This window comes from Prionailurus bengalensis, chromosome A3 (assembly GCF_016509475.1).
Source record: "Prionailurus bengalensis isolate Pbe53 chromosome A3, Fcat_Pben_1.1_paternal_pri, whole genome shotgun sequence".
Classification (NCBI taxonomy): Eukaryota; Metazoa; Chordata; class Mammalia; order Carnivora; family Felidae; genus Prionailurus; species Prionailurus bengalensis.
The window spans coordinates 110,925,425-110,939,521 of NC_057354.1; the positions used below are offsets into that span (position 1 = coordinate 110,925,425).

Here is a 14,097-nt window from a genome sequence, read left to right on the forward strand (position 1 = left end):
TCGGCTTGGGCTGTGTAACGAAGTACCACATGCCGGGGGCTTAAGCAACGGGAATTTATCCTCTCAGAGGTCTGGAGGCTAGAGGTTCAAGATGAAGGTGTTGGCAGGTTTGGTTTCTTCTGGGGTCTCTCTCCTTGGCTTGTAGATGTCTTCTCTCTGTCCTCCCGTGGTCTTCTCTTTGCATGTATCTCTGTCCTAATCTTGTCATTTTATAAGGACACCACTCACACTGGATTAGAGCCCACCCTAACAACCTCATTTTAACTTAATTATCTTTGTAAAGACCCCATCTCCAAATACAGTCACACTCTGAGGTCCTGGGTGTTGGGACTTTAGTGACATCATAGCCTCACATGAGGAGAAGTGCTGAGAAAAATCTGAAGTGGGCTTTAGGGAGTAGGCCTTCCTTCTTTCTTCCCAGTCTTCAAAAAAATTCACACATTGGGCCATATGTGATTAAATATGTATTTAGTTTAATTGTTTCAAATCGACTTCTGTCTTTTGAAGTGTGCTAGAACCCTGCTAAGTTGCTTGCAGTTTCTTGTCAGCAGGTAGTTTGGGTACTCTCCCTCAGCTTTTGTGTTTGTTCTGTTTCTTGTTCAAGCTTTTTTTAGTCTTGACTGGAGTGCTGTTGGTGGGATGATTGAGTTAGACAAGTAAAGAATGTTGTTACACTTCTCAGCCTCTTGAGAAGTAACTTTGCTGCCTACCCCTGCTCAGTCCTGCCCACCAGAAGTTTGAGGATTATGAGAAGATTGTGAACAGTTTCATTGCTTAGAGTATGGTGTCTGCTCTTTTGGCATGAAACCCCCTGTTGTGCTCGTCTCCCGAAACATTTTTGTCTTAGTATCTGCTGTGCTTTGCTTCTGGCCGCAGGAGTAAAAAGGCTCTCGGTATCTGAATTAAATGAGCTACTGGAAGAAATTGAGACTGCCATCAAGGAATACTCCGAGGAGCTGGTGCAGCAGCTGGCCCTGCGAGATGAACTGGAGTTCGAAAAGGAAGTGAAAAACAGCTTCATTTCTGTTCTCATTGAAGTGCAGAACAAACAGAAAGAGCACAAAGAAACAGCCAAAAAGAAAAAGAAACTCAAGAACGGCAGCTCTCAGAATGGGAAGAACGAGAGAAGTCATATGCCCGGCACAGTAAGTGGTGTTTTGCAGGAGTCCTTGAGCACTTGGAAGCTGCTTCCGTGGTGGTCCCAGCGCTCCAGGCCCCAGGCAGGCAGGCGGTGCCTACGCATGCGAGTGCTTCTCACCGCGGTACCCACAGGTTCTGGTGGAGAATGCCACTGTGCTCAGCAGTTTCAGAAAGGGGTTCTCTGGGTGAGGACACAGTGGTTTTCTGGGTATGGTCAGGGGAGAAGTAAGTGGAAGGAAGAGGAGGAAGAAAGAAGGAGGGTGTCTTAAAGGTATCAAAGCATTAACGGTGATTATTTATGTTTGGCTGGTGGGCGTATGAATGGTATTATTTTCTTATTTTTGCTCATCTTGCAGGAGTTGTATAATAAACAATTAAAAGGGGGTGCCTCTAAGGGTTGCTGAACTGTGCTGAGCCTGAAAGCACAGACTGATTCACAGTCAGATTCCTCCTGATTTATCAGCGAAGTTGGAACATGAAGGCATTGGAGGCAGTTATGTGACATCAGCCATTTGCTTGAGTGTTTGGCAGATTAGAATATTTCTGACCGGGGACAAAAAAGTTGAGAATATGTGCATCTTTGACTCTTCATGTAAAATTTCTTGTTTTCTGCTTTTTCAGTTTTCTTAAGTGGTCCTCTTAATTTCACGTGATTAAAATCCATCATAAACATTAATTTTATGAGATGTGTTTCTTTATTGGTCTTAGGGCCATTTCATTTTTTTTTGATCATTTGAGGCCTTATATGTTGCCACCTTCGTATTATTTGTGTGTGAAGAAATGTCAGTTTTGTTTTTTTGGACTATAATGGTTGTCCAGAGGGATCCAGTTTTCTAAGACGAATGTCCCTTTTTCATTCTTGATACTGATAACCTGGTAATACGAATTATCACAAACTAGCTATTATGGTTTGTAATAATGTAAGTTCTGCCTTTAAGTCTTGATTTGTTTTTTTCTAAAGAATACTTATATCAGAGAAGTAGTTCTCACTAACCAGCCTCTCATGGAATCCAGGAAAGAGAATGCAGTTCTGGGTTGCTGGGTCACCAATGAGCAGTTGATACAAACAAAGAGATCTCGCCGTTTAGCCCATTCATTGTCTGCTTGGGCCTGTGAGTAAATACATGGTCTTAGTGTGATGTCCACTTGTGTATAGAAAGGACATAGCTTCAAAACATTTGTTTGAATATACAGTTCTGGAAAGTGTGCTTTAAATTTCTGGAGCAAAATTTGGATGTCATATTTTTAAAAACATTGCACCTTTAACTTGCCCTATTATACAAGTGTGATTAAATGAAATGCTTAGTCAAAAAGTCATAGCGTGGTTGGTAATTTCTGTCTGTCTGCTTTTAGGAATTACATGTAAACCCTCCATTTATTGGTGTTAACACTTGGCTGAGGAAAACAAATTTGTCCCTAGAGGGGTTTAAAGGCTTCTTTTTGTAACTCCTGTATAAAAAGGGTTAGAGTGGATTCACTGTGTAATTGTACATGGCATTTATATTGAGAAATGGATTTGGCAAGGCAAGATTTAGCTCTTACTCGAACCTTTATGAGTCATGAAATAGATTCATAGTAAAAGTCCATTTTTTTCACAGTATTTGGACCTGGGAAGTTGCTTCTCGAGTCCTGATCTACTATTTGTAACAAAACCTTTAATCAGGTTACTGATGGCCTTGCTGAGCTCGTGGTACTGGTTCCCTCTAAGCTGGAGAAAGACCATCCCATCTGTGACTCAAGGAGCCTGAAACCTATGATTCTGAAAATAGTGGTGGGTGGCTCAAAAGAACCTTAAAGTGAAGTGGCCAATTGGATAAACAGATTGCAAAGGATAGTACCTTGTTAGACACTTTATAGAACACGTGGTTTGGGCAGAGCCTGACCTCTAAGAGTTATCAGTGACACAAATTTCTAAAAATTGGTGACCTTCTTACAGATACCATGTATTACCTGCTTTCTAACAACATTGGTCGCGTTTTTCTTTTTGCCATAGATATTTTTGTTTTATTAGCAGGACGTGGTTTTCTTTCCTTAAGCATGGAGTAGCCTTCCTTCCATTTTTCCTTAAACATGTTTCACTGAAACAAAACATCAGTTTGTAGTTGGTATAACCCTCTATCCATGTTTGCTAGCTGTTTGTTTTGGTCCAAAGATACTGTAATGAAATATCTGGGTGGGACTAGAGCAGAGTTAAACTATTTAGGTGTTAATTTTGGAGACATTTTGTTTCAAACATTTTCTGTAGGGAAAAAAAAATTGGGGGCTGAGGGATGCTATTTAGATTGAGCACTAGACAGTTTTGGGGAGACAATTGGGGAGGGGCGTAGAAATACTATTAAATATAAAGTATTGAGTATCTTATACAAGTGAAATCTTATCTGGCTTTGTTTTAATTTTTAAAATCTGCATGTTGGATAAGACAAAGAAATATCCGTTCAGCAAATGAATGACTAGGAGTGTAAGAAAGAAAGACTAGAGAGTGTAATTTCTGGTAGTAATAAATGCCACCAAGACAATAAAAGGCTGGGTAAGGCGGTCGGTAGCAAAGCTGCCGGAGAGCTGTTTTCTGTAGGGTGGTCACTATGTCACTGCTCCTCCTGATGGGCAAGGTCGGTTGTCCTGTCCTTTTCCAGGTCTCTGTTTGGAGAGGAGGTTAGAGGATGGTTCTTCTCTTTAGGAAATGAGACTTAAGAGAGCAGAAAACTGTATCTCCTATGTCCTGTTGTTCAGCATCAGGAGAAAGAGAGCGGTGGGAGTGGAGATTGGAATGGTTGATGGGTACTGTCTGTTAATCACTATGATGACCTGTGTGCATTTCTTTGAACTGACTGTGCTCTTTGGGCCTTGGTGCTTTTATACGTGCCCTTTCCTTTTCTGGAGAGCCCCGCTTTTCCTGTTTCCCCCAGTCCACTTGGAGGACTTTTTTTTTTTTTTAAGTCGACCTTCAAGCATTGTCTTCCTTTCTTAGAGCCTTCCTCGGTGACTCTTCCTCCAATGCAGAATTGACTAGTCTCTCCTTTTGGGGTTAGTATTATTCCTCGTGACTGTTTCTTTTGTCACGGTCACACAGGACTGCAGGTTTTTTTGTTTTCATGTCTGTCTCTGTCAGGTTCCCTAAGGATAGGAAATGTAACTTTATCTTCTTTTATATCCTTAAGTGTAACATTAAGTACTCATTTTTCTGCTGAATAAATGTGTGAAAGAAAGATAAACTTGCAAATCTGTATTTCTACCTTGGAATTTTCTGTCAGGTGTCAAACCCGTGGAGGCTGAGTAGCCTATTGATTAAGAACTTTGGGGGAAGAGCTGTGTTTGAATCCTGCTCCTGTCACTGAGTACATCTATCTCCCTTTGAGTTTTGGGAGGACTAAATGAAATAATGTGTGTTAAGACTAGCATATATCCTGAGTAAATGCTAGTTATTATATGTCCAACTGCCTACTAGCTAGTTGTCTCTGGAATTTATCAAACTAGAGTTACCATTTTCCTAAGGTTGAATGTAGTTCTTATATATTTTTCTTTTGGTTAGTGGAACAGTCTACTCATTCACTGATATCCATGGAATTTCTGAGTCAAAGGATATACAGTTTTGGAGCGTTTTCCACAACCAACTTTTCAAATTGTTCTACAGAAATGAACCTAGTAATAGTGTGAGTGAGCGACCATTTCCCCACACTTCCAGCCAACAATGGATATTATTAGCCTTTCGATCTTTTGTTGATCTGAAAGGCAAATAATGGTTTGATCCGTTGACTTCTGTATTCTCTTGTGAGTTGCCTATTAAGTCACGTAAGAGATGTTTTTCATATTTATGAGGTACACATACTTTTAATCTCATAGTGTCATAATTTATCATCATCAGCCTTCCCAAAGGCTCATTCACATTGTTTCATTGTTCAGCATCTCACCTAATTTTTGCTACTTTGCACATCACGTAATGCCTGTTTGTTGAATTGAAACTTCACTATAAAGGAGATACAATCCCAGAGGATTTGGAGTTGTCATATTTGAATTATTGTTCTATCAGGTGGTCTTTTAAATTTTATTTTTTTTGCCAATCTTCTGTTTGTATTGAATAGAGTCACAGATTATTGAATTTCAGTGGCAGTTCCCATGAGTACAAGAACAAGTCCAAGTATACCAGTTACATTTTGTTTTTTAAATTTTATTTTTAAAAAGTATTTATTTATTTTGAGAGAGAGAGTGGGTGGGGGAGAGAGACCGAGAGAGAGGGAGAGCGAGCGAACCCCAAGCAGGCTCCACACTGTCAGTGCAGAGCCTGATGTGGGGCTTGAACTCATGAACTGTGAGATCATGACCGAACTGAAATCAAGAGTCAGACACTCAACTGGCTGAGCCACCCAGGCGTCCCACTAGGTATGTTTTAATTTAGCAGTGGTTGTCACCTAGAGTTACCTGAAGTTGTAAAGATATTAATGGGTACTCGCTTGACATCATACCTCGGCATATGGATGAAATGGCCATATTTCCTCCTTTAGAATCCAGTAATGTTTTTAAATTAAAAGTCACATATAAGGTTATGTATTCTAAGTCTAGGGTTGCGAAGATAGGAATGAATAGTTTTCTGTTTGCCATAATCACATTGAACTTTCAAGAGCGAGTTCTCATGTGTTGGACTTAGCACCAGCAAAAATGTATAATTGCTTCAGTATAACCCGAAGAAGTTTATTTTGAAAACTCATGGGGTATTAGGAATCAGTAACTCTGTTGTGAAAAGAATCATATTGCCCTGGTCTATTGCTTTTGGGGGTCGGGGAGATAACTGCTTCAAGATGGGGGACAGCTAGGGCTTGGATGATAGATACTCTTTCTTATATCTTTCTTTCACAGATGCATTGCTCTGTATTTATGAGTCATTTAGCTCAGATTATGATGAATAGTCAAATCTATTTTGTTTCTCTTTTGCATGCAAAAATGCACCAGTAATAGTTTTCATTTAATCTTCACCAAAGCTGACTTTAAGGTAAGAGAAATTTATTTTCATTTAGATAGCTCCTATTAGATTGTTCTGAAGTTATTCCAAATTGTGCTAGCTCTTAGCTTAGAAGGATCTGTTCTGATACCCTACTTGAATTTGGGGCTTTTGTTTATAATAAGGTACAACTAGCATTTTTTCTTCCCTTTTTCCTTCTTTCTAATTTGGAATTTTTAAATTTCACATTTGCTAAGATGATACAGACTGAGGATTGACAAGGCAAACTACTGCCGGAAGGCCAAATTGGCCCTCTACCTGTTTTGTAAATAAAGTTTTATTGGAATACAGCCATGTCCATTCATTTCCATATGGTCTATGGCTGCTTTGGTGTTACAAGGACAGAACGGGATAGTTGTGACAGACACTGTGTGGGCTGTAAACTTAAAATATTAACTCTCTGGCCCTTTATAGGAAAAGTTGGCCAACTCCTGATTTAGACTAAAATTGAGTAAAATTAAAACTTTGAAGAAAAAAAGATGCAAACTCCATTTAAGTGAGTTTGTATAAAAAGATCACTATACTATGACTAAAATTTATTATAAAATGTAACCTTATTTTATCTGTGTGTGTTGAGTTCTCCTTTCCTCAGAGCCCCATCCAGCAGCCTGAGTTGTGCCTACATGTGGTGATGCCTTGACCAGTCCATCTCCAAGCCACATGCCTAAGGCAACCTGCCTAGCAATAGACCTTTGTGTCAGATTCCCAGTAGCTAAGTGAAGAGAGCCAGCGGGTAGACCAGTTGTCTTCTAGATTTGGGGCCAAATGAAAAACTTAAAAATGTTGGCAGTCCTTTGGGTACATTGTATTTATAGACAGCAATAAATAGTAGTTTAAAGAAGATAGAATAGAAATGGAAAAAAGGACTGATTCCCTTCCCCCACTTTTTCTAAGTAGTGGTACTTGAGAAGATAAAGTCTACCCTATATATGTGAATGTAAATATTAATATATTTTTGGCAGTAATTTGTTGGTTATATTTGATAGCATTTCTCTGCAAATTTCTTGTTTCTTTTTTAAAGTATAGTTGACACAAGGTTACATTAGTGGCAGGTGTATAGCATAGTGATTTGGCAACTCTATACATTATGCTATGCTCGTCACAAGTGTAGCTCCCATCTGTCACCATACAATGCTATTACAAGAACACTGATTATATTCCTTATGATGTACCTTTCATCCCCGTAGCTTACTCATTCCCTAACTGGAGACCTGTACCTCCCACTCACCTTCATCCATTTGCACCCCCATTCCCCTGGCAACTACCAATTTGTTCTCTGTATTTATGGGTCTGTTTCTGGTGTTTGTTTATTGTTCATTTTTTTTTTTTTAGATTCCATATAGAAGTGAAATAATATGGTATTCGTAGGACTTACTCATGTAGCATAATACACTCTAGGGCCATCCATGCTGTTGCAAAGGGTAAGAACTCTCTTTTTATGACTGAGTAATATTCCATCGCGTGTGTATTGATGGACATATCTTGACTATTGTAAATAATTCTGCAGTAAATATAGGTGGTGCATATATCTTTATGAATTGGTTTTTTTGTTTTCCTTGGGATCCAGTCAGTAGTGGATCATATGGTATTACTATTTTTAATTTTTTAAGGAGTCTCCATATTTTTTTTCATGGTGGTTGCACCAATTTACATTCCCATTAACAGTGCATGAGGGTTCTCTTTCCTCCACATTCTCGCCAACACTTGTTATTTCTTGACTTTTTTGATACCAGCCATTCTGACAGGCATGAGGTGATATCTCATTATGGTTTTGATTTGTATTTTCTTGATGGTTAGTGATGTTTGAGCATCTTTTCATGTTTCTGTTGGCCTTCTATATGTCTTCTTTGGAAAAGTGTCTACTTAGGTCCTCTGCCCATTAAAAATTTTTTTTTTGTGTATGTTTGAGACAGAGAGCATGAGTGGGGGAGGGGCAGAGAGAGAGGGAGACACAGAATCCAAAGCGGGCTTCAGGCTCTGAGCTGTCAGCACAGAGCCCGACACAGGGCTTGAACTCACAAACCCACAAGATCATGACCTGACCTGAAGTCAGATGCTTAACTGACTGAGCCACCCAGGTGCCCCTATTTATGGGCTTTCTAACTAGTTCTGTTGATCTGTATAACCATTTTTGTGCCAGTACCATACTATTTGATTATTAGTTTTGTAGTATATCTTGATATCTGGGATTGTGATACCTCCAGCTTTGTTCTTTTTCAAGATTGCTTTGACTATTCGGGTCTTTTGTGGTTCCGTACACATTTTAGGATTATTTGTTCTAGTTATGTAAAAAATATTACTGGTATTTGGATAGGGATTGTGCTGAATCTGTAGATTGTTTTGGGTATTGTGGACATTTTAACAGTATTGATTCATCCAATCCATGAGCATCTTTCTCATGGTATATCTTTCCATTTGTTTGTGTTGTCTTTAATTTCTTTCGTCAGTGTTTTATATAAGTTCTCAGTACAGGTCTTTCATCTTCTTGGTTAAATTTATTCCTAGGTAATATATTCTTTTTGATGCAGTTGAAAATTGGATTGTTTTCTTTATTTCTCTTCTGCTACTTTGTATTAGTGTATAAAAACACAACAGATTTCTGTGTATTAATTTTATATCCTGAAACTTTACCGAACCCATTTATTCTAGTATTCTGGTAGTCTTAAGAGTTTTGTAGATATACTAACATGCATTTGCAAATAGAGTTTAACTTCTTCCTTACCTATTTGGATGCCTTTTATGTCTTGTCTGATTGCTGTGGCTAGTGTTTCCAGTATTGTGTTGAATAAAAGTGGCAAGAGAGGACCTTGTCATGTTCCTAAAGCTTTTCCTTAAGAGTATTGTGTTAGCTGTGGGTTTGTCATCTATTGCCTTTATTAGGTTGAGGTACATTCCTTCTTAAACCCACTCTATTGAGAGTTTTTATCATAAACACCTGTTGAGTTTTGTCAGATGCTTTTTCCTGCATCTGTTGAGATGATCATATGGTTTTTATCTTTCATGTTGTTAATGTGATACATCACTTTGATTGATTTGTGAATATTGAACCATCCTTGCATCCCTGCAATGAATCCCACTTAATTAAGGTGAGTGATTCTTTTAATGTATTGTGGAATCTGGTTTGCTAATATTGTGTTGGGGATTTTTGCATAAATGCTCATTAGGAATATTGGCTTGTAGTTTTCTTTTTTTTGGAGTGTCTTTGGTTTTGGGGTAATGCTGGCCTCATAGAATGAATTTGGAAGCGTTCCCTCTTTTTTTTTTTTTTTTTTTTTTAATAGTTTGAGGAGGATAGGTATCAACTCTAAATGTTTGGTAAGATTCACCTGTGAATCCATCTGGTTCTGGACTTTTTGTTTGTTGAGAGTTTCTGATTACTGATTAAGTTTTGTTATTAGTAATCGGCCTGTTCACATTTTCTATTCCTTCCTGATTTAGTTTTGGAAGATTGTATGTTTTTAGGGATTTATCCATCTCTTCTAAGTTGTCCAGTTTGTTAGCATATAATTTTTGATAGTTTCTTATAGTCTTTTGTATTTTTCCTTATTATAATAAGTATTCCTAAAAAATTAGCATTAGGGCCATAAAATGGAAGGTCAGTGTAGGATGGAGAGAAACTTGGATGTGTATTATTTATTGTTTTAATACTGCACACCTATGAATTATTAGTTTAGATGTAGAACACATTTATTTTATGAGAAATAGTTCTGCCTAGACAAATGTATGTCACTACCAGTTTTTGTTAATCATTATCTACTATTGATTTTTTGCAACTGTCTTTTGGTGACTGGTAATAGTGAGCTTTCATGACACAGCAGTTAACTTAGTAAAAATCAGGAGTCTATTCTTGACTCCTTATGCCTTGGAGAGGTTTGCTAATTGTTAATATAACAGAAATTCACATAAAGCCTTGATATGGTAGGAAATTGTATTCTTTCTTTTTTCTTCCAAGATTTTGTTTAATTCCAGTTAGTTAACATATAGTGTAGTATTAGTTTCAGGAGAATTTAGTGATTCATCACTTACATATAACACCCAATGCTCATCACAAGTGCCTTCCTTAATGCCCATCACCCATTTAGTCCATTCCCCTACCAACCTCCCGTCCACCAACTGTCAGTTTGTTCTCTATAGTTAAGAGTCTCTTGGGGATCCTGGGTGACTCAGTCGGTTAAGCATCCAGCTCTCGATTTAGGCTCAGGTCATGATCTGACCGTTTGTGAGATTGAGCCCTGCATCGGTCTCTGTGCTGACAGTGCAGAGCTTGCTTGGGATTCTCTCTCTCTGTCTCTCTCTGACCCTCCTGCCTGTGGTCATGCCCTCTCTCTCTCTCTCTCTCTCTCTCTCTCTCTCAAAATAAATAAACTTAAAAAAAGTCTCTTATGGTTTGCCTTCCCTCTCTGTTTTTATCTTATTTTACTTTTCCTTCCCTTCTCCTATGTTTATCTGTTTTGTTTCTGAAATTCCACATGAGTAAATCATATGGTATTTGTCTTTCTCTGAGTTATCTTGCTTAGCATAATACACTAGTTCTGTCTATGTCATTGCAAATGGCAAGATTTCATTCTTTTTGATCTCTGAGTAATATTCCATTGTGTATGTATATATACACACCACATTTTCTTTATTCATTCATCAGTCAGTGGACATTTGGCCTCTTTCCATGATTTGGCTATTGTTGACAGTGCTGCTAGAAACATTGGGGTGCATGTGCCCCTTCGAATCAGTATTTTTATATCCTTTGGGTAAATACCTAGCAGTGCAGTTAATTCGACACCCAAAAAATTAATATTCCAGCTAAGAAATGGGCAGAATATATGAACAGATATTTCCCCCAAGAAGACATACAAATGGCTGACAGACACATGAAAAAATGCTCAGCATCACTCATCATCAGGGAGATACAAATCAAAACCACAATGAGATACCACCTCATACCTGTCAGAATGGCTAACATTAACAACGCAGGAAACCATAGATGTTGATGTGGATTCAGAGAAAGGGGAACCCTCCCACACTGTTGGTAGGAGTGCAAACTGATGCAGCCACTCTGAAAACAGTGTGGAGGTTTTTCAGAAAGTTAAAGATAGAGCTACCCTATGACCCTGCAGTTGCACTACTAGTTATTTACCTTATTATATACTTAGGGTATTCGTAAGTATCAGGAAATAATGTATAAAATTAGCAGGGTTAATTATTTTACCCTAGTTTCAGTAGCTTTGAAAATTTTTGCCAACACTTAATTACCATATTAATATTAAATTACTTAAAAATTTAAAAAGATCTTCAAACAGAAAAAATTAAATTGATACTGTTCCATTTAACTCCTAACTTAGAAAATCTTCATACCATACCTTTCTGTTCTGAGAGTGAAATTCCAAAATAATAGTGTAATATTCAAGACATTTTCAAGTATTTATCTACTTTGGTTTAGTTCATATTTTCTAATTTACTTGGATCTGCTTTTTCTCTACAGAAAGTTTTTCACTCTAATTTGCATTTATAACTGCTTTGTAATTCACATGAAAACTATTTGATTTGAGGGGCACCTGGGTGGCTCAGTCAGTTGAGTCTACACCTCTTGATTTCTGCTCAGGTCATTATCCTGGGGTTGTGGCATCGAGCCCTGTGTCAGGCTCTGCGCTGGGCATGGAGTCTGCGTGGGATTCTCTCTCTCCCTCTGCCCCTCTCCCCTGCTTGCACGCTTACTCTCTCTCAAAAAAAAGATTAAAATATTTGATTTGAAGAAGTGTGAACACAAGCAGACTAAATTTTTACACCTTAGGTAATACCTTAATTATTTGAATATCTGTGCTTTCTAATTTTTTTTTGCATGTAACTATTGCTTTCAATTCTGTTTTTCTTTCTTTTTTTTTTTTTTGAGACTTTATTTTTTTAAATTTACATCCAAATTAGTTAGCATCTAGTGCAACAATGATTTCAGGAGTAGATTCCTTAGTGCCCCTTACCCCTTTAGCCCAACAGAGTCTCTTCTGTTTTGTCCCCCTCCCTGTTTTTATATTATTTTTGTTTCCCTTCCCTTATGTTCATCTGTTTTATCTCTTAAAGTCATCATATGAATGAAGTCATATGATTTTTGTCTTTCTCTGACTAATTTCACTTAGCATAATACCCTCCAGTTCCAGCATGTAGTTGCAAATGGCAAGATTTCATTCTTTTTAATTGCCGAATAATACTCCATTGTGTGTGTGTGTGTGTGTGTGTGTGTGTGTGTGTGTGTGTATACACACACATATATATACCACATCTTCTTTGTCCATTCATCCATCGATGGACATTTGGGCTCTTTCCATACTTTGGCTATTGTTGATAGTTCTGCTATAAACATGGGGGTGCATGTGTCCCTTCGAAACAGCACACCTGTATCCTTTGGATGAATGCCTAATAGCGCAATTGCTGGGTCACAGGGTAGTTCTATTTTTAGTTTTTTGAGGAACCTCCATACTGATTTCCAGAGTGGCTGCACCAGCTTGCATTCCCATCAATTCTGTTTTTCTTATGTTTTGTGTTTTGATTATTTTAAGAATGTGAAATTAAAACTATTGTTCTAGAAGTTAATATTTGAAAATTTTGTCATTTAAACTATTGCAAATGATGTGATTTATAAGGAACAATAATTATGTTTGAATTTCACTTCCTTTTGAACCTCCTGAGTAAAAAGAATATTAATGAAGTCAGAGCATAAGTTAGGATATGAGTCCGAAATAGATGAAAAGCATTTCTTAATTGCTTTTTCTAACCTTTTTTTCTGACACTGAGCTTTGAATTTGGGATTTTTAAAGATTTCCTGCTAGTTAGAGATCTGTGCCAGTGGGTGTCAGATGAGGCTTAGAGAAAAGTCTGATAGCAGGAATTAGTTTGAATTTCCTGGCCTCCTGGTTAGTTTCGCTCTTCCCTGTCTTGGATCCTGCTTTCTGTGAAATTAGTTAAACTGGTGAATGTGTGAAGAGAATGATTTGATATATTTAGGACTCCAGAGAAGGATTAACAGACCACATCGCTGTATCCGATTCTTGTTGCTTGTTGGTTTCCATAGTGTTTTCTAGCTCTTTACTTTTTTATTGTTCAGAAAGATCTTGAGTTACCCGCAAGTGTAACTTGTTTTCTGTTTAAGCTTTTTGGATGATTTGTATATTTAGTCATAGACAGTAGTGTGTTTTCTTTGTGTTGTCTTAAGTCCTTTAAGCTAGAGACTATAATCAGGAGTGTTTTATTTCACAGTGGCCATTTTATTTACTTAAGGAGAACTTAGACTGCTCATTACTTGTTCTGGAGAAAAGTAGAAAGGTGTGGTTACTTCTTTTTGGGAGCTGTGTCCCAAATGTTATTCTAGCCTTTTTAGAGGAATGTTTTGAATATTTTTGGATATCTATATTTGCTGAACGCTTTGCTAAGTGATTCCCATGGACTCCTCACAACGACCCTATAGATTTTGTTCATATTTCTTTTGCTCACAGAACCCATGTGCCCTGGCGCGATGATGTGCAGTTATGCAGAGACGCGTGCAAGGGACCCTTGGCCCTGCGTTGCTGCTTCTGAGCTGTGCAGACATGCTGTCTGCGGGCTTGGGAATCTTGGCTCCTTTCTTCTTTCAGATTTTTATAATTTTTGTTTTTAATCTCCTCTATCTTGTTTATACTTTGTTGCTCCTGGTTTTGTATGGGAAAAGATTCCAGAGAATGACTGATTTTGAGACTTAATACATACTCATGCCAGGGAAGGAAATGGTCATGAGGCAGTTGTGAGTGTTCTCATTGTAAATCATGTGAGTGGAGCCCCGTATTGAGTAAACTTCTTCCCCCGTCCTTACCAGGTTGCTTTGGCACTTTGTCAGCAGTGAGGGAAACAATAAAGTAAATACTGTAATGCTTAATCATTTTCCTGCTTATAAATGGGCTCATATAAAAAATTCCATTCTGAGAAGCACATTTTACAGAGCTATT

At 37.9% G+C, this 14,097-nt stretch overlaps 1 protein-coding gene across 3 annotated transcripts in view; it reads left to right on the forward strand.

Annotated features, from left to right (window-relative positions):
- Positions 1-14,097, forward strand: part of FEZ2 (fasciculation and elongation protein zeta 2) — a 42,766-nt gene that overhangs the window by 13,237 nt on the left and 15,432 nt on the right. For all 3 annotated transcript variants that reach the window (XM_043604185.1, XM_043604187.1, XM_043604186.1), the window contains exon 5: positions 877-1,145. In XM_043604185.1, coding sequence (XP_043460120.1) covers positions 877-1,145 — 269 coding nt within the window. The remainder of the gene's footprint in view (positions 1-876; positions 1,146-14,097) is intronic.